At 40.6% G+C, this 27,540-nt stretch overlaps 1 protein-coding gene across 1 annotated transcript in view; it reads left to right on the top strand.

Moving 5' to 3' along the window:
• Positions 1-27,540, top strand: part of MFAP3L (microfibril associated protein 3 like) — a 141,291-nt gene that overhangs the window by 65,974 nt on the left and 47,777 nt on the right. The window contains exons 2-3 of the mRNA XM_053703825.1: positions 18,354-18,436; positions 21,331-21,668. Of these exons, the coding sequence (XP_053559800.1) occupies positions 21,404-21,668 (265 nt within the window). The 5' untranslated portion in view covers positions 18,354-18,436; positions 21,331-21,403. The remainder of the gene's footprint in view (positions 1-18,353; positions 18,437-21,330; positions 21,669-27,540) is intronic.

Below are 27,540 nucleotides of genomic sequence, written 5' to 3'. Positions count from 1 at the left end.
AATTAATGCATTTCATATGAAAAATTGATTGCTATAACTAAACCGGTTCATTGTTATATCAAAGTGACAGTTTTTTTGTGTGCTTCTTAAAGGCACAGTAACGTTTTGCATATTGCTTGTAAATTCAATTGAAAAGTATTTCCAAGCTTGCTAGTCTAATTGCTAGTTTGTTTAAACATGTCTGACACAGAGGAATCTCTTTGTGCAATTTGTTCAAAAGCCAAGGTGGAGCCCAATAGAAGCTCCATTAGATGAGATTTCACACAAGCTTAAAACCCTTATGCTAGCTAATTCATTTATTTCTGATGCCGTAGTACACTTAACTAAACTTACGGCTAAGAATTCCGGATTCGCCATTCAGGCGCGCAGAGCGCTGTGGCTAAAATCCTGGTCAGCTGATGTGACTTCTAAATCTAAATTGCTTAACATACCTTTCAAGGGGCAGACATTATTCGGGCCCGGTTTGAAAGAAATTATCGCTGATATTACGGGAGGTAAAGGCCATGCCTTGCCTCAAGACAGAGCCAAACCAAGGGCTAGACAGTCTAATTTTCGTGCCTTTCGTAACTTCAAGGCAGGAGCAGCATCAACTTCCTCTGCTCCAAAACAGGAAGGAGCTGTTGCTCGCTACAGACAAGGCTGGAAACCTAACCAGACCTGGAACAAGGGCAAGCAGGCCAGAAAACCTGCTGCTGCCCCTAAGACAGCATGAAGTGAGGGCCCCCGATCCGGAAACGGATCTAGTGGGGGGCAGACTCTCTCTCTTCGCCCAGGCTTGGGCAAGAGATGTCCAGGATCCCTGGGCGTTGGAGATCATATCTCAGGGATATCTTCTGGACTTCAAAGCTTCTCCTCCACAAGGGAGATTTCATCTTTCAAGGTTGTCAACAAACCAGATAAAGAAAGAGGCGTTTCTACGCTGTGTACAAGACCTCTTACTAATGGGAGTGATCCACCCAGTTCCGCGGTCGGAACACGGACAAGGGTTTTACTCAAATCTGTTTGTGGTTCCCAAAAAAGAGGGAACCTTCAGACCAATATTGGATTTAAAGATCCTAAACAAATTCCTAAGAGTTCCATCGTTCAAAATAGAAACTATTCGGACAATCTTACCCATGATCCAAAGAGGTCAGTACATGACCACAGTGGATTTAAAGGATGCCTACCTTCACATACCGATTCACAAGGATCATTACCGGTATCTAAGGTTTGCCTTCCTAGACAGGCATTACCAGTTTGTAGCTCTTCCCTTCGGGTTAGCTACGGCTCCAAGAATCTTTACAAAGGTTCTGGGCTCTCTTCTGGCGGTACTAAGACCGCGAGGAATATCGGTAGCTCCGTACCTAGACGACATTCTGATACAAGCGTCAAGCTTCCAAACTGCCAAGTTTCATACAGAGTTGGTACTGGCATTTCTAAGGTCGCATGGGTGGAAAGTGAACGAAGAAAAGAGTTCTCTCTTACCACTCACAAGAGTTCCCTTCTTGGGGACTCTTATAGATTCTGTAGAAATGAAAATTTACCTGACAGAGGACAGGTTAACAAAACTTCTAAATGCTTGCCGTGTCCTTCATTCCATTCAACACCCGTCAGTGGCTCAATGCATGGGGGTAATCGGCTTAATGGTAGCGGCAATGGACATAGTACCTTTTGCACGCCTACATCTCAGACCACTGCAATTGTGCATGCTAAGTCAGTGGAATGGGGATTACTCAGATTTGTCCCCTATGCTGAATCTGGATCAAGAGACCAGAGATTCTCTTCTATGGTGGCTTTTTTGGCCACATCTGTGCAGGGGGATGCCCTTCAGCAGGCCAGACTGGACAATTGTAACAACAGACGCCAGCCTTTTAGGTTGGGGCGCTGTCTGGAATTCCCTGAAGGCTCAGGGATCATGGACTCAGGAGGAGAGTCTCCTTCCAATAAACATTCTGGAATTGAGAGCAGTTCTCAATGCCCTTCTGACTTGGCCTCAGTTAGCAACTCTGAGGTTCATCAGGTTTCAGTCGGACAACATCACGACTGTGGCTTACATCAATCATCAGGGAGGGACAAGGAGTTCCCTAGCGATGATGGAAGTCTCAAAGATTATTCGCTGGGCAGAGTCTCACTCTTGCCACCTGTCAGCGATTCACATCCCAGGCGTGGAGAACTGGGAGGCGGATTTCTTAAGTCGCCAGACTTTTCATCCGGGGGAGTGGGAACTTCATCCGGAGGTCTTTGCCCAAATACTTCGACGTTGGGGCAAGCCAGATCTGGATCTCATGGCGTCTCGCCAGAACGCCAAACTTCCTTGTTACGGATCCAGGTCCAGGGACCCGGGAGCGGCGCTGATAGATGCTCTGACAGCACCTTGGGTCTTCAACATGGCTTATGTGTTTCCACCGTTCCCGATGCTTCCTCGATTGATTGCCAGGATCAAACAGGAAAAAGCATTGGTGATTCTAATAGCGCCTGCGTGGCCACGCAGGACCTGGTATGCAGATCTAGTGGACATGTCGTTCTGTCCACCTTGGTCGCTGCCTCTGAGACAGGACCTTCTAATTCAGGGTCCTTTCAAACATCAAAATCTAATTTCTCTGAAGCTGACTGCATGGAAATTGAACGCTTGATTTTATCAAAGCGTGGATTTTCGGAGTCAGTAATTGATACCTTAATACAGGCTAGGAAACCTGTTACCAGGAAAATTTACCATAAGATATGGCGTAAATATTTACACTGGTGCGAATCCAAGAGTTACTCATGGAGTAAGGTTAGGATTCCTAGGATATTGTCTTTTCTACAAGAAGGTTTAGAAAAGGGTTTATCTGCAAGTTCTTTAAAGGGACAGATCTCAGCTCTGTCCATCCTTTTACACAAACGTCTGTCAGAAGTTCCAGACGTTCAGGCTTTTTGTCAGGCTTTGGCCAGGATTAAGCCTGTGTTTAAGACTGTAGCTCCACCGTGGAGCTTAAACTTAGTTCTTAACGTTTTACAGGGTGTTCCGTTTGAACCCCTTCATTCCATTGATATCAAGCTGTTATCTTGGAAAGTTCTGTTTTTAATGGCTATTTCCTCGGCTCGTAGAGTCTCTGAGTTATCGGCCTTACATTGTGATTCTCCTTATCTGATTTTTCATTCAGATAAGGTAGTTCTGCGTACTAAACCTGGGTTCTTACCTAAGGTAGTCACTAACAGGAATATCAATCAAGAGATTGTTGTTCCATCATTGTGCCCTAACCCTTCTTCAAAGAAGGAACGACTTCTGCACAATCTAGACGTAGTCCGTGCCCTGAAATTTTATTTACAGGCAACTAAAGATTTTCGCCAAACTTCTTCCCTGTTTGTCGTTTATTCTGGACAGAGGAGAGGTCAAAAAGCATCTGCTACCTCTCTCTCTTTTTGGCTTCGTAGCATAATACGTTTAGCCTATGAGACTGCTGGACAGCAGCCTCCTGAAAGGATTACAGCTCATTCTACTAGAGCTGTGGCTTCCACTTGGGCCTTTAAGAATGAGGCCTCTGTTGAACAGATTTGCAAGGCTGCAACTTGGTCTTCTCTTCATACTTTTTCCAAATTTTCCAAATTTGACACTTTTGCTTCTTCTGAGGCTGTTTTTGGGAGAAAGGTTCTTCAGGCAGTGGTTCCTTCCGTATAAAGATCCTGCCTGTCCCTCCCGTCATCCGTGTACTTTTAGCTTTGGTATTGGTATCCCATAAGTAATGGATGACCCGTGGACTGACTACACTTAACAGGAGAAAACATAATTTATGCTTACCTGATAAATTCCTTTCTCCTGTAGTGTAGTCAGTCCACGGCCCGCCCTGTTTTTTATGGCAGGCCTAAATTTTAAATTATACTCCAGTCACCACTGCACCCTATAGTTTCTCCTTTCTCGGTTTGGTTTTCGGTCGAATGACTGGGTGTGACGTAGAGGGGAGGAGCTATATAGCAGCTCTGCTTGGGTGATCCTCTTGCACTTCCTGTTAGGGAGGAGTTAATATCCCATAAGTAATGGATGACCCGTGGACTGACTACACTACAGGAGAAAGGAATTTATCAGGTAAGCATAAATTATGTTTTTTTTTTTGTTTTTTTTCTTTCATGATTCAGATAAATATAATTTTATACAGCTTTCCTATTTAGCTTGTATCTCCTAGTAGTGCAATGCTGCTCCTGAGTCCACTTAGATATGCTTTTCAACAAAAGATAGAGAGAACAAAGCAAATTTGATAGTAGAAGTAAATTGGAAAGTTGTTTAAAATTGCATGCTCTATCGGAGGCTCCGGCATCACAGCGTTTGACGGCAACGGAATTTAGAGGCACCGGGCTGAGGCTGACTCTGTGGAAGCAGATATGGTGAGCATTACACACCGATGTTGTGTCTTCGCCCTATGGGGGTAGAGCTGTTTTTAGCCCGCAAAAGCGTCTAAATACTCCAGGGCAAAGTTATTTATAATATACACATGAACTGTGGAACATTCGCTTCTCTTTTGTATTTATGCTTAATCTAAACCATAAATGTTTAATTTTTACTTTACTGTCCCTTTAAGAGGTGCTGTGTGTGTTTGTATGCTTGCTTTAAGGGACAGGAATGCAACCATGTCTGAAATAGTAAATATACTATGTAGGTTGCCATTTTTGAAAAGCCTTGCTAATGACAGTGGTATAAAAGAGGGAGAGCTACCCTTTATCAAACAGCTGGCTTATTGTTGTTTTTCTATGGAGTTTACCATTACTGCGGTGGTCATCTGACAATTAGAGAGGTATGTGACTCATTTTACAAATTAGGGGTCTCACCACCTCTATCTTCTGTAATATGCCTCTTCTCTTCCTACCCCTCCCATTAAAAAAAAAATCCCAGTGGAGAGATAGGGGCTTCAGGCTTTAGATGATGACTGTTTTTTTGCTGCTTTACATAAATCCCCTTCATGAGCAAGTGGGTAAAAAATCAGATAACGTTCTCAGACACCTCATCTGCAACAGACAAGTACAGCAGAGGTCATGTCTGAGCTATCCTCCACAGTAAAGCGTTTTCTTGAGTGGTCTTCTAAATCTGTTATGCTTGTTGTGTGTTGGTGATTATGAGATGATTATATCTGCAGAATATATGTCACTGGCATCTTAAATGATCCACAAGAAGTAATGTCTCCTGCAATAATTTTCTATAGACTCATTAGAACCTGAGGGGGGCAAGTATAATTTAAATTGACATTCTAGCTTTATTGTGGTTCTTACCAACATCTTGTTTGCTGCAGGGTTCTATGGTACTGGTCAGTATTTATTTGTCTTACTGCAGTGATGCTTTCATTAGCCTTGACACAAAAGGGACTATAAAGCAGGTAATGCCTGAATTTTATGCTTGGCTTTTCTAGTCTATAACAACCTGAATTACATGACCTAAAGGGATAGAAAGGTAAAAAATTAATTATGCATATTGTGTATTTCAATTTGAAATATAAGCATTTTTGTAATATAATTCCATTAGCAAAAACGCTTCTAGTAAAAGTTATTACTGTTACTGTTTTTTAGCAGTATACGCACATATCCTGTGAGGGCCCGTTCACCAGTATTTACTATGCATGCTCAGAGAGTTAGCTGTGGTCTGTATTGCTTCTGAAGATATAATTTGTGTTATAGAAGCTACTGCTGACCCTCTGAGAAGGTGCACAGGATATGTGCGTATGCCATAGAAAAAATATGTGCGTATGCCATAGAAAAACAATGACTTATTAGAAGCACCGCTGTACCATAACTGGTCCGCAGCCTCTGAGGCTGCGGTCTTCAATCCGCCCGATCCTATACGATCAGGCTGATTGATACCCCCTGCAAGCGGCTGATTGTCCGCAAATCTGCAGGGGGCGGCATTGCACAAGCAGTTCACAAGAACTGCTTTTGCAATGATAAATGCAGACAGCGTATGCTGTCGGCATTTATTGATGTGCGGCTGACGTGATACGCTACATTGTATCATGTCCATTCGCACTTTAGTAAATCAGCCCCTTAGTCTGAACTTCAAATGAGTAGATTTTTTATTTTTTTTTGACAAGTTATGTTAGCGCTGCGGAATCTGTTGGCGCTCTACAAATAACCGATAATAATAATGTCTATTTCCACTCCCACTGTAACATCTGACAGGCATCAACCATTCACAAATGCATATATGTATATTCTGTGAATTCTTGCACATGTTCAGTAGGAGCTGATGACTCAAAAAGTGTAATTATAAAAAGACTGTACACATTTTGTTAAAGGGACAGTTAAGTCCAAAAAAAACTTTCATTTTTCAAATAGGGCATGTAATTTTAAACAACTTTCCAATTTACTTTTATCAACAATTTTGCTTTGTTCTCTTGGTATTCTAGTTGAAAGCAAACCTAGGAAGGCACATATGATAATTTCTAAGCCCTTGAAGGCCGCCTCTATTTTATTTACTTTTCACAGCAGGGGAGAGCAAGCTCATGTAGGTCATATAGATAGCATTGTGATCACACTCGTGGCTAGTGGCAGACACTGCACTAATTGGCTAAAATGCAAGTCAATAGATAATAACTAAAAGTCCTGTAATTAGGGGAGGTCAGAAGATGCTTAGATACAAGTTAGTCGCAGAAGTAAAAAGTGTATTAATATAACAGTGTTGGTTTTGCAAAACTGGGGAATGGGTAATAAAGGGATTATCTATATTTTTAAACAACAAAAATTCTGGTGTTGACTGTCCCTTTAATGGAAATAAATTGGAAAGTTGTTAAAATTGCCGGCTTTATCTGAATCATAAAAGTTTAATTTTGACTTGATTTTCCCTTTAAGACTTGTCTGATATGATGCTCTACAATAAATACAAGAAATGTTGTTGCTATAATTTATATGGTTTGTACTGTCCCTTTTTTAAATCTGAAAATTATTATTTTTTTATAGTTCCCAGAGACACTAGAGTGCATTCCCTGATTCTTCTACATTCCAAACAGTGATTGCCTGATCAGTGCGGGGGTCATTTATGCATTTCATTGTCCACAATAACAAAGATAAGCTAAATACACAAGGGGCTTTAAAGGGACAGTATACACTCATTTTCATATAACTGCATGTAATAGACACTACTATAAAGAATAAGATGCACAGATACTGATATAAAAATCCAGTATAAAACTGTTTAAAAACTTACTTAGAAGCTGTCAGTTTGGCTCTGTTGAAAAGGTAGCTGGAAAGCCCACTGCAAGTAGCAAATAAGACACTCCCCCTCTCCCCCTTCTTTTGCATATGAAAAGACCCTTTACACAAACAAGAGCAAGCTGGAGAAGGTAGCTGACCGTATTCACATAAAACTTTGGGGCTTGGTTAGGAGTCTGAAAATCAGAGCAATGTTATTTAAAAATAAGCAAAACTATACATTTACTTTAAAAAAAAACTTTATGGACTATATAAATAGATCATCTACAAAACATTTATGCAAAGAAAATATGAGTGTATAATGGTCCTTTAAAGTAGCCCCTAGAGTGCAAAACAATATAGATTTGCCAACAACATTATTTTGTTAAATGTTTCTAAACGTTTATTTTGTATGTGGATGTTTTGCAATGCAGTGATTCACTTCTGAGACATAAAAAATGGCTTCAGTTTTCCTTTAAGCTGGCGGCAGCATTATATTTGCAATATGACTGGGGTAGCAAGTTTTGTTGCATTCAGAATGTGTAAAACAAACTTTTTTTTCTAAGGCTTTTTGCAGTGTCAGACTTAAAGGGACACTGAACCCAAATTTTTTCTTTCGTGATTCAGATAGAGCATGCAATTTTAAGCAACTTTCTAATTTACTCTATCTGAATCACGAAAGAAAAAATTTGGGTTCAGTGTCACTTTAATGTCTGTTCCTGAACTACACAAATAATAATTGTTGCAATTTGTTCTCTAGTCTGCTTCTTTTTCTTTTTTTCCCTTATATAGTTACTACTGTAACTTCCAGGAATTACAGCCAAGCAACAGCTATCGCCCTGTAGTTATTCCATCAACATTAAATAATCAGATTTGTTAAGAACTTGAGACAAACCAGTTCTGTTCTTGATAGTTTTATGTTCTGTAACAAAGCTGTGTATCTAATAATTTTTCTTTGAGATTTCTTTCAAAGTTTCATTCTGATGCTTGAAATACCATATATAGATAATATGTAAGAACTTACAAATTGCCACAAATGTGTTGATAACAATAAGGATAACAATTTATTGCTAAACTTTTAAAGTGGAGAACGTGTGAAGATATATTTCATTTTGACTGGACAATGGTATTGGTAAAATTATGTTAGCCTTCCGCTGATATTTTAATCTGTTAAAAAGAACAAAATACTTGCTATACACTTGGGTAATATGTAGAAGCACTTTAGGTAATTCACAGTGACTTTTTGCCAATGTTAGTGGTAGTTGCAAAAGTATGCACACCATTAAAACATAATTACTTTTGTGGCAGCGGCCATAAGTCGTCACAATATCCTGCCAAATATTGTTGGACTTTTACAGCATCCTTTGAAATAAACAAATAAACCTCCAGTTGCACTGCACTGAAAATTACTGATTTATTTGATGCTAAACTTGCTGATCATATATATATATATATATATATATATATATATATATATATATATATATATATATATATATATATATATATATATATATATATATATCTATATCCAGACTGTTAAGACCTCAAGTAGTAGCGTTTTTTTATGAAAATTAAGCAACACATAACAAACCCCCCCCCCCCCCAACTCAGGTAATATAGTCATGTTTGGACTGATCTTTCCACTTTAAAGAGTGAACTACCTACATTTCCAATTAAGCTTCTTACAGGAAGTGTTTTAGCAGTGAGCCTAGTTCTACCTAAGGTTGCCAATGGAGGCTCTAGATAGATGGGAGTCAGAGATGACCCAGCATTTACCCCACCACTTCTGGAGCCTGGAACAAAAATTATGTGTTTTTGTTGTGCTGACCACATATACCAAGGAACAAATGGCAACTGTTAATTGGCCTAAGAATGATTACTTTAGTAGTCTTGAGTCTGCTGTGATATGATGGCTGCAGGTAGATCCTCCATGCAAACAATTTGGAGGGCTATACAGACCCCTTCCCACAAGTGAGTGATCACGCCGCCTGTTCTAGGATCAAACCTCAGTAACCACATTGGAAACAGTGATGTATCAAATACACCCAGAAGAAAGTCTGACTCGGCAGAGATTGAACAAGTAGCTCTCAGCCCTACAAATCTTATGGAACTAGAGGGACATGATTATACAGCTGGTGACAAGTTCCATCATGTCGACCATCCTATTCTGTCTTCCTGCTTCTACATAACTACGATTAGCACTATAGTTTTACTTGATTGGGACACCCTTAGCAACATACTCCTGAGACTCTCCCATCTTTATATCTCTTTATATAGGAATTATGAATGTCAGGCTAGTAAGTTTATTTTATCACTGCTTTAGTCCTACATAGTCCTACTGCTCCTGCTATATGTTTGATTATGCATGTGGTTAAGAGTTAATAGTCCGCTCCACATTCATAGTTACTGTAGATCAGAAACATTATTTGAACTGTGTGCGGATTTATTACATATTGACGTCCATACTACTGATATGACCATTGAAACCATTAGCATTTATTATGTGTCAGTGGTGGTGCCTCTCCTTTCCTTCCTCCTCTAATAGCTATATCATAAGTTGACAAATTAAGTTTACTGATTTGGCTGTACCGCCTGTGGCCGGGGGGTAGGGGCTTGCTTATTCCCTTTTTAGGAGTCATGAGGGTTGTCACATTTGCTAAGAGGGAGTTGGAGGTTTATATTAGTTTAGATGAGTCCATAGGTTGCACTATTTCTCTGGTAGAGCAGAGAACGTTTTGTTTTATTTTTCTTACAAACACTTTGTCTGATATGTAAGCTGCTTTCTGATAATTTATATAGGAGATACTTTTATCTTTTGATTTTAATGGCAGTATTATAATTGTACATGCTGCTATTTAGTAATCTTGCAAGCAAGTTCATGTTTTATTTTATAGTATATATATTTTATAGTATATCAGATCATGCTGCAATCTTATATCTAGTGAGCTTAATTAGACTGAGCTGCACTGCTAAATGTGTTGAGTTTCTGAGACCATTAATCTTACATATTGGTGCACTATGTTTGTTATATCTGTCCAGTCTGGTATTAGTTATGGCCAACTATTATCTCTACTTTATGGTCCTAATGTAGATTTGTCTACATGAGATTATTGAGCCTCCTCTATTTTATTCTGAAATGTAAAAGTACTTTATAGCTTTTAAACGTTTCATCATGGGTTAGTTATCTTGGGCAAGTGTATAATGTTACTCAATTTATAGGTCTGTAACAAATTGTTGCTGCTACCTTTTTTCTTCTTCTTTTTGTCCCAATTTTTTAGATCAAAGAAAGGTTTCTGATCTATTGACCCTCTACTTGTTATCCCTCTAGGGTCCAAGAGTGATCCAGTATAACAACATTCAGGGGTATAAAATAATTTAACCTTCTATTAATAGTTACTTATCTACATTTATAGGGTCCAAAAGCAGCCAATTGTGACATCCAGAAGGTTTAAAACTTGGGTTATTATGGAATCCCTCCAGTCATTGTACAGTTGGTTTGTTACTAGTTGTAACGTCACCTCTTTTATATGATTGTATTTTTACCTCAAAAAAGTATATGCTCTAATTTGAAAGATTAACACTAGCACCCTACAATCCTATGTTTTCAACCCTTGCAACGTTTTAAAATGATATTGGTAGATTAAATAAAGGTAAATTTGACTTTCTATTATTTACCTTATGATGCCTAGCATCTTAGTGGCTTTTTGCTTTCTCTTTAAGTCTTACATACACAGCTTGACCATTGACCGTAAAGAGTGAATGTGATTGGCTGTACTGCTCAGATTGAAGAAATAGGAAAATAAGTCACACAGGTGATTTTAATGTCCCTTTATAAGGAAACAAAAAATCTTCATTTTCATAAAATAGTTTTATTTCAGCATAGGATTGGAAATTGAATATCTGTAAATAGGTATAAAGATTTTAACTGGATAAGACCTATCAGAATGATATGGAAATAGTATAGCTCTCATGTATACTTAAAGGGACAGTCTACTCCCATTTTTATTGTTTAAAAAGATAGATAATCCCTTTATTACCCATTGCCCAGTTTTGCATAAAAAACACTGATGTTAATACATGTATTACCTTGTTTCTAAGCCTCTGCAGATTGCCCCTTATCTCAGTATTTTGACAGACATGCATTTTAGCCAATCAGTGCAGACTCTTAAATAACTCCATGGGAGTGAGCACAATGTTATCTATATGCTACACATTAACTAGTTGTGTCAAACTTTCAAAATGCACTGAGATAAGGGGCAGTTCAATGGCTTAGAAATTAGCATATGAGCCTACCTAGGTTTAGCGTACCACAAAGAATACCAAGAGAGCAAAGCAAATTTGACGATAAAAGTAAATTGGAAAGTTATTTCAAATTACATGCTCTATTGCAATTCAGTCTGCCTGGTTATTTTAGTCATGACCTCATAGCCATAAATATTCTATTGAAAAACATTTGTAAAAGATGGACATTTAAGTGTAAATATGTAAAGCCCTGGAAACAGTAGATTTATGGTCCGTTTCAAGTCAAAATTAAACTTTCATGAGTCAGAGCACACAATTTTAAACAACTTTCCAATTCACTGCCATTATCTAAACGTACACAGTCTTCTTATATGCACAGTTTCTGAGGCACAAGTTCCTATTAAGCATATGCAAAATTCACAGTATATACGCATATGAATTTTGTGATTGGCTGATGGCTGTCACATGATGCATTAGGTATGAAAATTTAACGAACTGACATTTGTCAGAAAAAATCTACTTATTTGAAAAATTAAAACTGTGTGTTTACATTGTCTCATTATTATGCAAATATTGATTATGCTATTCAACTGTGTTAAGTAGTAGATTTTTTATTCCAATTAGCTTTTGACAAATTTACTTCTCCTTTGTATATAACTCTTTTCAATCGTGGCATAGTGAGAGTGCAAATGTAGCTTTGATATTAAAAGAAAATTGGTAAGTTGTGGGATTTTTCTTTTTCTAATTGCGCACTCTTTGAATCATAGCATTTAAATTTTTGCTTCTATGTCTCTAACAATACAAAATTCAAAGGACACACTCTCTTCCACACACCTGTTTACTAATGTTTTACTTCTCATCAATATAGAAGATTCATTATAAATCATTTGTCTATGTTTATAATGATGTAAAGTTTGTGTTTGGTTATGTATTCAGTTGTTATTTCTCCAACATAGGTGTGTCCGGTCCACGGCGTCATCCTTACTTGTGGGATATTCTCTTCCCCAACAGGAAATGGCAAAGAGCCCAGCAAAGCTGGTCACATGATCCCTCCTAGGCTCCGCCTTCCCCAGTCATTCTCTTTGCCGTTGTACAGGCAACATCTCCACGGAGATGGCTTAGAGTTTTTTGGTGTTTAACTGTAGTTTTTATTCTTCAATCAAGAGTTTGTTATTTTAAAATAGTGCTGGTATGTACTATTTACTCTGAAACAGAAAAGTGATGAAGATTTCTGTTTGTAAAAGGAAAATGATTTTAGCAACCGTTACTAAAATCGATGGCTGTTTCCACACAGGACTGTTGAGAGGAATTAACTTCAGTTGGGGGAAACAGTGAGCAGACTTTTGCTGCTTGAGGTATGACACATTTCTAACAAGACGATGTAATGCTGGAAGCTGTCATTTTCCCTATGGGATCCGGTAAGCCATTTTTATTACATAAGAATAAAGGGCTTCACAAGGGCTTTTAAGACTGGTAGACATTTTCTGGGCTAAAACGATTGATATATAAGCATTTTTAATACTTCATAGCTTTGAGGAATTATTTTATTCTTGGGAATTATGTAAAATAACCGGCAGGCACTGTATTGGACACCTTATTCTCTAGGGGCTTTCCCTAATCATAGGCAGAGCCTCATTTTCGCGCCTCTATTGCGCACTTGTTTTTGGGAAGCATGACATGCAGATGCATGTGTGAGGAGCTCTGATACATAGAAAAGGCTTTCTGAAGGCGTCATTTGGTATCGTATTCCCCTTTGGGCTTGGTTGGGTCTCAGCAAAGCAGATACCAGGGACTGTATAGGGGTTAAATATAAAAACGGCTCCGGTTCCGTTATTTTAAGAGTTAAAGCTTTCAAATTTGGTGTGCAATACTTTTAAGGCTTTAAGACACTGTGGTGAAATTTTGGTGAATTTTGAACAATTCCTTCATACTTTTTCACATTTGCAGTAATAAAGTGTGTTCAGTTTAAAATTTAAAGTGACAGTAACGGTTTTATTTTAAAACGTTTTTTGTACTTTGTTATCAAGTTTATGCCTGTTTAACATGTCTGAACTACCAGATAGACTGTGTTCTGTATGTGGGGAAGCCAAGGTTCCTTCTCATTTAAATAGATGTGATTTATGTGACACAAAATTTAGAGAAAATGATGCCCAAGATGATTCCTCAAGTGAGGGGAGTAAGCATGGTACTGCATCATCCCCTCCTTCGTCTACGCCAGTCTTGCCCACACAGGAGGCCCCTAGTACATCTAGTGCGCCAATACTCCTTACTATGCAACAATTAACGGCTGTAATGGATAATTCTATCAAAAACATTTTAGCCAAAATGCCCACTTATCAGCGAAAGCGCGACTGCTCTGTTTTAGAAAATACGGAAGAGCATGAGGACGCTGATGATATTGGTTCTGAAGTGCCCCTACACCAGTCTGAGGGGGCCAGGGAGGTTTTGTCTGAGGGAGAAATTTCAGATTCAGGGAAAATTTCTCAACAAGCTGAACCTGATGTGATTACATTCAAATTTAAATTGGAACATCTCCGCGCTCTGCTTAAGGAGGTGTTATCTACTCTGGATGATTGTGAGAATTTGGTCATTCCAGAGAAATTATGTAAGATGGACAAGTTCCTAGAGGTCCCGGGGGCCCCCGAAGCTTTTCCTATACCCAAGCGGGTGGCGGATATTGTAAACAAAGAATGGGAAAGGCCCGGCATACCTTTCGTCCCTCCCCCTATATTCAAGAAATTGTTTCCTATGGTCGACCCCAGAAAGGACTTATGGCAGACAGTCCCCAAGGTCGAGGGGGCGGTTTCTACTCTAAACAAACGCACCACTATACCCATAGAAGATAGTTGTGCTTTCAAAGATCCTATGGATAAAAAATTAGAGGGTTTGCTTAAAAAGATGTTTGTTCAGCAAGGTTACCTTCTACAACCAATTTCATGCATTGTTCCTGTCACTACAGCAGCGTGTTTCTGGTTCGATGAACTAGAAAAGGCGCTCAATAAAGATTCTTCTTATGAGGAGATTTTGGACAGAATTCATGCTCTCAAATTGGCTAACTCTTTCACCTTAGACGCCACTTTGCAATTGGCTAGATTAGCGGCGAAAAATTCTGGGTTTGCTATTGTGGCGCGCAGAGCGCTTTGGCTAAAATCTTGGTCAGCGGATGCGTCTTCCAAGAATAAATTGCTTAACATTCCTTTCAAGGGGAAAACGCTGTTTGGCCCTGACTTGAAAGAGATTATTTCTGATATCACTGGGGGTAAGGGCCACGCCCTTCCTCAGGATAGGTCTTTCAAGGCTAAAAATAAACCAGATTTTCGTCCCTTTCGCAGAAACGGACCAGCCACAAGTGCTACATCCTCTAAGCAAGAGGGTAATACTTCTCAAGCCAAGCCAGCCTGGAGGCCAGTGCAAGGCTGGAACAAAGGTAAGCAGGCCAAGAAACCTGCCACTGCTACCAAGACAGCATGAGATGTTGGCCCCCGATCCGGGACCGGATCTGGTGGGGGGCAGACTCTCTCTCTTCGCTCAGGCTTGGGCAAGAGATGTTCTGGATCCTTGGGCGCTGGAAATAGTATCCCAAGGTTATCTTCTGGAATTCAAGGGGCTTCCCCCAAGGGGGAGGTTCCACAGGTCTCAATTGTCTTCAGACCACATAAAAAAACAGGCATTCTTACATTGTGTAGAAGACCTGTTAAAAATGGGAGTGATTCATCCTGTTCCATTAGGAGAACAAGGGATGGGGTTCTACTCCAATCTGTTCATAGTTCCCAAAAAAGAGGGAACATTCAGACCAATCTTAGATCTCAAGATCCTAAACAAGTTTCTCAAGGTTCCATCGTTCAAAATGGAAACCATTCGAACAATTCTTCCTTCCATCCAGGAAGGTCAATTCATGACCACGGTGGATTTAAAGGATGCGTATCTACATATTCCTATCCACAAGGAACATCATCGGTTCCTAAGGTTCGCCTTTCTGGACAAGCATTACCAGTTTGTGGCACTTCCGTTCGGATTAGCCACTGCTCCAAGAATTTTCACAAAGGTACTGGGGTCCCTTCTAGCGGTGCTAAGACCAAGGGGCATTGCAGTAGTACCTTACTTGGACGACATTCTGATTCAAGCGTCGTCCCTTCCACAAGCAAAGGCTCACACGGACATCGTCCTGGCCTTTCTCAGATCTCACGGGTGGAAAGTGAACGTAGAAAAAAGTTCTCTATCTCCGTCAACAAAAGTTCCCTTCTTGGGAACAATAATAGACTCCTTAGAAATGAGGATTTTTCTGACAGAGGCCAGAAAATCAAAACTTCTAAACTCTTGTCAAGTACTTCATTCTGTTCCTCTTCCTTCCATAGCGCAGTGCATGGAAGTAATAGGTTTGATGGTCGCGGCAATGGACATAGTTCCTTTTGCGCGAATTCATCTGAGACCATTACAACTGTGCATGCTCAGTCAGTGGAATGGGGATTATACAGACTTGTCTCCGACGATACAAGTAGATCAGAGGACCAGAGATTCACTCCGTTGGTGGCTGTCCCTGGACAACCTGTCACAGGGGATGAGCTTCCGCAGACCAGAGTGGGTCATTGTCACGACCGACGCCAGTCTGGTGGGCTGGGGCGCGGTCTGGGGACTCCTGAAAGCTCAGGGTCTTTGGTCTCGGGAAGAATCTCTTCTCCCGATAAATATTCTGGAACTAGGAGCGATATTCAATGCTCTCAAGGCTTGGCCTCAGCTAGCAAAGGCCAAATTCATACGGTTTCAATCGGACAACATGACGACTGTTGCGTACATCAACCATCAGGGGGGAACAAGGAGTTCCCTGGCGATGGAAGAAGTGACCAAAATCATTCAATGGGCGGAGTCTCACTCCTGCCACTTGTCTGCAATCCACATTCCAGGAGTGGAAAATTGGGAAGCGGATTTTCTGAGTCGTCAGTCATTTCATCCAGGGGAGTGGGAACTCCATCCGGAAATCTTTGCCCAAATTACTCAGTTGTGGGGCATTCCAGACATGGATCTGATGGCCTCTCGTCAGAACTTCAAGGTTCCTTGCTACGGGTCCAGATCCAGGGATCCCAAGGCGACTCTAGTAGATGCACTAGTAGCACCTTGGACCTTCAAACTAGCGTATGTATTCCCACCGTTTCCTCTCATCCCCAGGCTGGTAGCCAGGATCTATCAGGAGAGGGCATCGGTGATCTTGATAGCTCCTGCGTGGCCACGCAGGACTTGGTATGCAGACCTGGTGAATATGTCATCGGCTCCACCATGGAAGCTACCTTTGAGACGGGACCTTCTTGTTCAAGGTCCGTTCGAACATCCGAATCTGGTCTCACTCCAACTGACTGCTTGGAGATTGAACGCTTGATTTTATCAAAGCGAGGGTTCTCAGATTCTGTCATTGATACTCTTGTTCAGGCCAGAAAGCCTGTAACTAGAAAAATCTACCATAAAATATGGAAAAGATATATCTGTTGGTGTGAATCTAAAGGATTCCCTTGGGACAAGATAAAAATTCCTAAGATTCTATCCTTTCTTCAAGAAGGTTTGGAGAAAGGATTATCTGCAAGTTCTTTGAAGGGACAGATTTCTGCTTTGTCTGTGTTACTTCACAAAAAGCTGGCAGCTGTGCCAGATGTTCAAGCTTTTGTTCAGGCTCTGGTTAGGATCAAGCCTGTTTACAAACCTTTGATTCCTCCTTGGAGTCTCAATTTAGTTCTTTCAGTTCTTCAGGGGGTTCCGTTTGAACCCTTACATTCTGTTGATATTAAGTTATTATCTTGGAAAGTTTTGTTTTTGGTTGCAATTTCTTCTGCTAGAAGAGTTTCAGAGTTATCTGCTCTGCAGTGTTCTCCTCCTTATCTGGTGTTCCATGCAGATAAGGTGGTTTTGCGTACTAAACCTGGTTTTCTTCCGAAAGTTGTTTCTAACAAAAACATTAACCAGGAGATAGTCGTGCCTTCTTTGTGTCCGAATCCAGTTTCAAAGAAGGAACGTTTGTTGCACAATTTGGATGTAGTTCGTGCTCTAAAATTCTATTTAGATGCTACAAAGGATTTTAGACAAACATCTTCCTTGTTTGTTGTTTATTCCGGTAAAAGGAGAGGTCAAAAAGCAACTTCTACCTCTCTCTCTTTTTGGCTTAAAAGCATCATCAGATTGGCTTACGAGACTGCCGGACGGCAGCCTCCTGAAAGAATCACAGCTCATTCCACTAGGGCCGTGGCTTCCACATGGGCCTTCAAGAACGAGGCTTCTGTTGATCAGATATGTAAGGCAGCGACTTGGTCTTCACTGCACACTTTTACTAAATTTTACAAATTTGATACTTTTGCTTCTTCTGAGGCTATTTTTGGGAGAAAGGTTTTGCAAGCCGTGGTGCCTTCCATCTAGGTGACCTGATTTGCTCCCTCCCTTCATCCGTGTCCTAAAGCTTTGGTATTGGTTCCCACAAGTAAGGATGACGCCGTGGACCGGACACACCTATGTTGGAGAAAACAGAATTTATGTTTACCTGATAAATTACTTTCTCCAACGGTGTGTCCGGTCCACGGCCCGCCCTGGTTTTTTAATCAGGTCTGATAATTTATTTTCTTTAACTACAGTCACCACGGTATCATATGATTTCTCCTATGCAAATATTCCTCCTTTACGTCGGTCGAATGACTGGGGAAGGCGGAGCCTAGGAGGGATCATGTGACCAGCTTTGCTGGGCTCTTTGCCATTTCCTGTTGGGGAAGAGAATATCCCACAAGTAAGGATGACGCCGTGGACCGGACACACCGTTGGAGAAAGTAATTTATCAGGTAAACATAAATTCTGTTTTTGATACCTGTTACTTGCATTTTAATTCACATTAAGACGTATTAAATAGAATTAGATGTTTTTGCATGGAACGCTTTTGGTTTTGTTGGGGATGTTTTTTTAAAAATGTGTTTGTCTCTTAATTTCATTTGCTTCCTTGTTTTATCTTTTTGTAGATCATGCTGTTTTCCTTGTGATTAAACCAATATAAGAATTTTAAGATGACTTAAAAGTCTTCAAAATAGTACTTCCTAAAAAAGTAAGTAAACATCAATAAATAAAATCTGTGTGACCCATGTGTTTTTTGTTTTTTCTTTGTCGCCTCCTCCCCAAGTTTGCCATTGTGAATTATAACGCCTGTAACCAGATAAACCTTATGTGAAAATTGCTGGGTTTAACTTTTTAAGCTTAATAGAACTCCCACCCCATAATAATTTGTAAATACAGGTGAAACTCGAAAAATCAGAATATCGTGCAAAAGTTCATTTATTTCACTAATGCAACTTAAAAGGTGAAACTAATATATGAGAGAGACTCATTACATGCAAAACAAGATAGTTCAAGCCGTGACTTGTCATAATTGTGATGATTATGGCTTACAGCTCATAAAAACCTCAAATTCACAATCTCAGAAAATTAGAACATTGTGAAAAGGTGCAATATTCTAGACTCAAAGTGTCTAAATCAGCTAATTAAGCCATAACACCTGCAAAGGGTTCCTGAGCCTTTAAATGGTCTCTCAGTCTGGTTCAGTAGGAATCACAATCATGGGAAAGACTGCTGACCTGACAGTTGTGCAGAAACCCATCACTGACACCCTCCATAAGGAGTTAAAGCCTCAAAAGGTAATCGCAAAAGAAGTTGGATGTTCCCAAAGTGCTGTATCAAAGCACATTAATAGAAAGTTATGTGGAAGGGAAAAGTGTGGAAGAAAAAGGTGCACAAGCAGCAGGGATAACCGCAGCCTGGAGAGGATTGTCAGGAAAAGGCCATTCAAAAGTGTTGGGGACTTTCACAAGAGCCACCACACACAGACGGATCCTGGACATGGGCTTAAAATGTTGTATTCCTCTTGTCAAGCCACTCCTGAACAACAAACAACATCAGAAGCGTCTTACCTGGGCTAAAGAATAACAGACCTGGTCTGTTGCTCAGTGGTCCAAAGTCCTATTTTCTGATGAGAGCAAATTTTGCATCTCATTTGGAAACCAAGGACCCAGAGTATGGAGGAAGAGTGGAGAGGCACACACTGCAAGATGCTTGAAGTCCAGTGTGAAGTTTCCACAGTCTGTGTTGATTTGGGGAGCCATGTCATCTGCTGGTGTTGGTCCACTGTGCTTCATTAAGTCCAGGGTCAACGCAGCCGTCTACCAGGAGATTTTGGAGCACTTCATGCTTTCTTCTGCAGACGAGCTCTATGGGGATACTGACTTAATTTTCCAGCAGGACTTGGCACCTGCCCACACTGCCAAAGCACCAAAACCTGGTTCAATGACCGTGGGATTACTCTGCTTGATTGGCCAGCAAACTCACCTGACCTGAACCCCATAGAGAATCTATGGGGCATTGCCAAGAGAAAGATGAGACATGAGACCGAACAATGCAGAAGAGCTGAAGGCCGCTATTGAAGCATCCTGGTCTTCCATAACACCTCAGCAGTGCCACAGGCTGATAGCTTCCATGCCACGCCGCATTGAGGCAGTAATTTCTGCAAAAGGGGCCCAAACCAAGTACTGAGTACATACAGTATGCATGCTTATACTTTTCAGAGGTTCAATATTGTTCTACAGGTATGTACAATCCTTGTTTTATTGATTGAATGTAATATTCTAATTTTCTGAGATTGTGGATTTGGGGTTTTCATGAGCTGTAAGCTATAATCATCACAATTATGACAAATCACGGCTTGAACTATCTTGCTTTGCATGTAATGAGTGTATCTCATATATTAGTTTCACCTTTTAAGTTTCATTAGGGAAATAAATTAACTTTTGCACAATATTCTAATTTTTCGAGTTTCACCTGTATAAGGTTTGTTTAAAATGAGTTCTGAATAAGTAAATATTATGTACATCGTATTAATGGGGCATAAATATTTGTTGAAATTGTATAGATTTTTATAAAGTAGATTCTGTTTGTTCAAGAAGTAGTTTTAAAAGAATGCTCCAGTGATTTAAATAAATAAATAAATATATATATTAAAAAAACATTTTTAGGGTGTGTCCCTGCCAAGCAGTAGATTATGGCAATAAAATTATTTCAATACAAGTAGGTAACATATATTTTATGGCAATTAAAATGATTTCAATACAAGGGAATATACTTCTTTGATAAACTTGTCAAGAGACAAGGGAAAATATACCCATTTTGTAAAGGGATATGAAACCCAAAAATTTTCTTTTGTGATTCAGAAAGAGTATACAATTTTTTAAAAACTTTCCAATTATTCTTCTATTATCAAATTTTCTTTGTTCCCATGGTTTTCTTTGTCGTAGAGATACTTAGGTAGGCATCTGGAACACTACATGGCATGAAAATAGTCCTGCATTCTAGTGCTCTTGCAAATGGATGACATTCTTGCAAAACTGCTGCCATATAGTGCTATAGGGCAGACTCCTAAGTTTACGTCACTGCTTTTCAACAAAAGGTACCAAGAGAATGAAGAAAAATTGATAGTATAAATAAAATAGAAAGTTGTTTAAAATTGCATGCTCTATCTGAAACATGAAAGAAAAAATTTTGTGTTTCAAATCTCTTTTAAGTGTTTAAGCTTCAAATATATCTCAAGCAAACACTTCCCCATTGGTGCATGTAATATACCTAATCACCAAGGGCATCTTCATTCAAGGGGCATTTGCATTTCCTGAGCCAAATTCACCTGCTGTAGTGGAAAAACTATACATCTGTGTGTAAATGTAATACACAATTATGTTATTTGGCATTTTCTCTATCACTCTGTGTTTCTGTAAAAAACAACAACAAAAAAACTGTTTTTATATCTGTTTTATTAATTGAATAAAGGCTAAACACAGGCTAGTGGAAAGTATATTATATTATATTATATATATACATTTTTTTGTGTGGTTGTGTATTATATGATTATGTGTTTCATTTTAAGAAAGTTAATAGCCGATTTCTTTCTTTGTGTTGTAGTTGTTTTAGGTTTCCATTCCTGATGTGACAAATTGACTTTCTTCATCAGCCATACACCGGAAAGGAGCCCACTATGGCTGATTCCTATTTCAACTGTATTCTGCTGCTGTTGCTTGTTCTATTGTATTCTCAGATGAGGACAACAAATTGTCAGGTTGAGAACTATACAGATGTCTTTGAACCAGTGTTGGAATCCTTTCCAGTGATAATGTCCAGGGTAGATCATATTATTGTGAAGGAAGGACAGAGTGTTATCATTAACTGCAATATTGAAGGGCATCCAGGGCCTCATTTCCGATGGTACAACTCAATTGGACACTTACTTGAGGAAGACAATGGTAAGCGTATTGTAAAATGCTTTACTGTCTGCTTTCTTAAAAATAACAGTATTATTCCTTTACAGTATTTAACAATAGTGAGATTCAATCATTTTTGAAAAAGGGTGAGAATGTCCCTTTCTGATGTTGTGGACAGAAATGACCACTCCTCCCAATTACCTGCTTATAAGTAATCCCTCTTCCACGTACCAATCCTACTCCTTATAGGATAATAATAGCACTTTCAGTTGACCTGCTGTAATGCTCGTGGGATATTTCCCTATCAGACCAAACTTGGCCAGTAGTCGTCTTATCCCGGCATCAAGTGGAAGGACAAGGAAATATCCCAGAACAAGAGAACAATTAAGTAAATTAGGTAAGCAGTACTCACAGTAGAGAGGGCAATCCTTCACGTCACTACAGAAGATAACTGGATAGTAGTCAGGCAAGCGGAGTTCGGCAACAACAAGGCAATCAAGAGTACCAGCAGTATAGGGGTTAAACAGTAGAGAGGTCTGGGACAGGCAGAGTTCACCAACAATAAGGCAATCATCAGTTTAGGGGTTAATCAGAAGAGTGGTCTTGGGACAGGCAGAGTTCAGTAACAATAAGGCAATCAATAGTTTAGTTTAGAAAATAAGCACCCAGGAGCACACACAGTAACACCTATACTTGGGAAATGATAACAAGCAACAGAGGAACTTACATAGGTGTAGATTTGCGCCAGAGGAAGCATTCGGCTGCATTCAGGACCGACATCGCCGAGCACCAGAAGCAGCCGCCGCATCCACGGCAACGGGAACCGGAGTGGCGTGACACCTGGTACCTGGTAGGCAGAAATTTCATGAACTGACTTGTGGCCAAGGTGGCATCTTATGACAGTGATAAGTTTAAAGTCACTGAGCTCTTTAGTACAACCCATTATACTTCCAATGCTTGTCTAAGGAGATTTCATGGCTATGTGCTGGAGTTTATGCACCTGTTAGTAATGGGTGTGATTGAAACACCCAAACTCAATAATTACTAGGGGTGTACACATACTTTTGGCCATATAGTTTATGTAAGTTGCAAGACTGTATGTGAAACATTAATGATGGTAGGACATAAAATAGCATCCAGACATCATTGTATCACTAAATTGGTCCATGAAAAAAAAACACAGGACATGAAAAGTGTTTCAACAGTTGCGTTTTATCTAAGGTTTGTGCTACTTAGTCAAAGAAAGCTGTTGATGTATTGGCATATTTTTGGATGTTATAAGCTCTCTTTTGTCCGTGGCATTTCCCTAGTGAATTTAGGGACTGTGGTGGTTTATTGTATTAGGGTTCACAAACGCGCTTTAAAAAAAAAAAATGCTTACCTTTTCTCTTGTTAAGTGTATCCAGTCCATGGATCATCCATTACTTGTGGGATATTCTCCTTCCCAACAGGAAGTTGCAAGAGGATCACCCACAGCAGAGCTGCTATATAGCTCCTCCCCTCACTGCCATATCCAGTCATTCTCTTGCAACTCTCAACTAAGATGGAGGTCGTAAGAGGACTGTGGTGTTTTATACTTAGTTTATTTCTTCAATCAAAAGTTTGTTATTTTTAAATGGTACCGGAGTGTACTGTTTATCTCAGGCAGTATTTAGAAGAAGAATCTGCCTGCGTTTTCTATGATCTTAGCAGAAGTAACTAAGATCCTTTGCTGTTCTCACATATTCTGAGGAGTGAGGTAACTTCAGAGGGGGAATAGCGTGCAGGTTTTCCTGTAATAAGGTATGTGCAGTTAAAATATTTTTCTAGGGATGGAATTTGCTAGAAAATGCTGCTGATACCGAAGTAATGTAAGTAAAGCCTTAAATGCAGTGATAGCGACTGGTATCAGGCTTATTAATAGAGATACATACTCTTATAAAAGTGTATTTTAAAACGTTTGCTGGCATGTTTAATCGTTTTTTACATATGTTTGGTGATAAAACTTATTGGGGCCTAGTTTTTTTCCACATGGCTGGCTTGAATTTTGCCTAGAAACAGTTCCCTGAGGCTTCCCACTGTTGTAATATGAGTGGGAGGGGCCTATTTTGGCGTTTTTTTTGCACAGCAAAAATTACAGACACAGACATCCAGCTTCTTCCTGCATGATCCAGGACTTCTCTGAAGGGCTCAAAAGGCTTCAAAAGTCGTATTGAGGGAGGTAAAAAGCCACAGTAGAGCTGTGGCAGTTGTTGTGACTGTTTAAAAAACGTTTTTGTCATTTGTTATTCCGTTTTTTGTATTAAGGGGTTAATCATCCATTTGCAAGTGGGTGCAATGCTGTGCTAACTTATTACATACACTGTAAAAATTTCGTTAGTGTAACTGCATTTTTTCACTGTTATTTCAAAATTTGGGAAAATTTGTGTTTCTTAAAGGCGCAGTAACATTTTTTATATTGCTTGTAAACTTGTTTTAAAGTGTTTTCCAAGCTTGCTAGTCTCATTGCTAGTCTGTTTAAACATGTCTGACACAGAGGAACCTACTTGTTCATTATGTTTGAAAGCCATGGTGGAGCCCCATAGGAGAATGTGTACTAAATGTATTGATTTCACCTTAAACAGTAAAGATCAGTCTTTATCTATAAAAGAATTATCACCAGAGGGTTCTGTCAAGGGGGAAGTTATGCCGACTAACTCTCCCCACGTGTCAGACCCTTCGCCTCCCGCTCAGGGGACGCACGCTAATATGGCGCCAATTACATCAGGGACGCCCATAGCGATTACCTTGCAGGACATGGCTGCAATCATGAATAATACCCTGTCAGAGGTATTATCTAGATTGCCTGAATTAAGAGGCAAGCACGATAGCTCTGGGGTTAGGAGAGATACAGAGCGTGCAAATGCTGTTAGAGCCATGTCTGATACTGCGTCACAGGACGGAGAGCTTCAGTCTGTGGGTGACATCTCTGACTCGGGGAAACCTGATTCAGAGATTTCTAATTTTAAATTTAAGCTTGAGAACCTCCGTGTATTGCTTGGGGAGGTATTAGCTGCTCTGAATGACTGTAACACAGTTGCAATTCCAGAGAAATTGTGTAGGCTGGATAGATACTATGCGGTGCCGGTGTGTACTGACGTTTTTCCTATACCTAAAAGGCTTACAGAAATTATTAGCAAGGAGTTGGATAGACCCGGTGTGCCCTTTTCCCCACCTCCTATATTTAGAAAAATGTTTCCAATAGACGCCACTACACAGGACTTATGGCAGACGGTCCCTAAGGTGGAGGGAGCAGTTTCTACTTTAGCAAAGCGTACCACTATCCCGGTTGAGGACAGTTGTGCTTTTTCAGATCCAATGGATAAAAAATTGGAGGGTTACCTTAAGAAAATGTTTATTCAACAAGGTTTTATTTTACAGCCCCTTGCATGCCTGTCACTGCTGCGGCGGCATTCTGGTTTGAGGCTCTGGAAGAGGCCATCCAGACAGCTCCATTGAATGAAATTGACAAGCTTAGAACGCTTAAGCTAGCTAACTCATTTGTTTCTGATGCCATTGTTCATTTGACTAAACTAACGGCTAAGAATTCCGGATTCGCCATCCAGGCGCGTAGGGCGCTATGGCTTAAATCCTGGTCAGCTGACGTAACTTCAAAGTCTAAATTACTCAACATTCCTTTCAAGGGGCAGACCTTATTCGGGCCTGGCTTGAAGGAAATTATTGCTGACATTACTGGAGGCAAGGGTCATACCCTTCCTCAGGACAGGGCCAAATCAAAGGCCAAACAGTCTAATTTTCGTGCCTTTCGAAATTTCAAGGCAGGAGCAGCATCAACTTCCTCCGCTTCAAAACATGAGGGAACTGTTGCTCATTCCAGACAGGCCTGGAAACCTAACCAGTCCTGGAGCAAGGGCAAGCAGGCCAGAAAGCCTGCTGCTGCCCCCAAGACAGCATGAAGGAACGGCCCCCTATCCGGAAACGGATCTAGTGGGGGGCAGACTTTCTCTCTTCGCCCAGGCATGGGCAAGAGATGTTCAGGATCCCTGGGCGTTGTAGATCATATCTCAGGGATATCTTCTGGACTTCAAAGCTTCTCCTCCACAAGGGAGATTTCATCTTTCAAGGTTATCAGCAAACCAGATAAAGAAAGAGGCATTCCTAAGCTGTGTGCAAGACCTCCTAGTAATGGGAGTGATCCATCCAGTTCCGCGGACGGAACAAGGACAGGGATTTTATTCAAATCTGTTTGTGGTTCCCAAGAAAGAGGGAACCTTCAGATCAATCTTGGATCTAAAGATCTTAAACAAATTCCTCAGAGTTCCATCATTCAAAATGGAAACTATTCGGACCATCCTACCCATAATCCAAGAGGGTCAGTACATGACCACAGTGGACTTAAAGGATGCCTACCTTCACATACCGATTCACAAAGATCATCATCGGTTCCTAAGGTTTGCCTTTCTAGACAGGCATTACCAATTTGTAGCTCTTCCCTTCGGGTTGGCCACTGCCCCGAGAATTTTTACAAAGGTTCTGGGCTCACTTCTGGCGGTTCTAAGACCGCGAGGCATAGCGGTGGCTCCGTATCTAGACGACATCCTGATACAGGCGTCAAGCTTTCAAATTGCCAAGTCTCATACAGAGATAGTTCTGGCATTTCTGAGGTCGCATGGGTGGAAAGTGAACATGGAAAAGAGTTCTCTATCACCACTCACAAGAGTCTCTTTCCTAGGGACTCTTATAGAGATGAAAATGAAAATTTACCTGACGGAGTCCAGGTTATCAAATTTCTAAATGCTTGCCGTGTCCTTCATTCCATTCCACGCCCGTCAGTAGCTCAGTGCATGGAAGTAATCGGCTTAATGGTAGCAGCAATGGACAGTGCCATTTGCGCGCCTGCATCTCAGACCGCTGCAATTATGCATGCTAAGTCAGTGGAATGGGGATTACTCAGATTTGTCCCCTCTACTAAATCTGGATCAAGAGAGCAGAGATTCTCTTCTCTGGTGGCTTTCTCGGGTCCATCTGTTCAAGGGTATGACCTTTCGCAGGCCAGATTGGACGATTGTAACAACAGATGCCAGCCTTCTAGGTTGGGGCGCAGTCTGGAACTCCCTGAAGGCTCAGGGATCGTGGACTCAGGAGGAGAAACTCCTCCCAATAAATATTCTGGAGTTAAGAGCAATATTCAAGGCTCTTCTAGCTTGGCCTCAGTTAGCAACACTGACGTTCATCAGATTTCAGTCGGACAACATCACGACTCTGGCTTACATCAACCATCAAGAGGGAACCAGGAGTTCCCTAGCGATGTTAGAAGTCTCAAAGATAATTCGCTGGGCAGAGTCTCACTCTTGCCACCTGTCAGCGATCCACATCCCAGGCGTAGAGAACTGGGAGGCGGATTTTCTAAGTCATCAGACTTTTCATCCGGGGGAGTGGGAACTCCATCCGGAGGTGTTTGCTCAACTGGTCCATCGTTGGGGCAAACCAGAACTGGATCTCATGGCGTCTCGCCAGAACGCCAAGCTTCCTTGTTACGGATCCAGGTCCAGGGACCCGGGAGCAACGCTGATAGATGCTCTAGCAGCTCCTTGGTTCTTCAACCTGGCCTATGTGTTTCCACTGTTTCCTCTGCTCCCTCGACTGATTGCCAAAATCAAACAGGAGAGAGCATTGGTGATTCTGATAGCGTCTGCGTGGCCATGCAGGACCTGGTATGCAGACCTAGTGGACATGTCATCTCTTCCACCATGGACTCTGCCTCTGAGGCAGGACCTTCTAATACAAGGTCCTTTCAATCATCCAAATCTAATTTCTCTGAGACTGACTGCATGGAGATTGAACGCTTGATTCTATCAAGGCGTGGCTTCTCCGAGACAGTCATTGATACCTTAATACAGGCTCGGAAGCCTGTCACCAGGAAAATCTACCATAA

Source organism: Bombina bombina, chromosome 2 (genome assembly GCF_027579735.1).
Source record: "Bombina bombina isolate aBomBom1 chromosome 2, aBomBom1.pri, whole genome shotgun sequence".
Classification (NCBI taxonomy): Eukaryota; Metazoa; Chordata; class Amphibia; order Anura; family Bombinatoridae; genus Bombina; species Bombina bombina.
The sequence above is the reverse complement of the archived record's forward strand: the minus strand, read 5'-3'. Positions and strand labels throughout refer to the sequence as shown.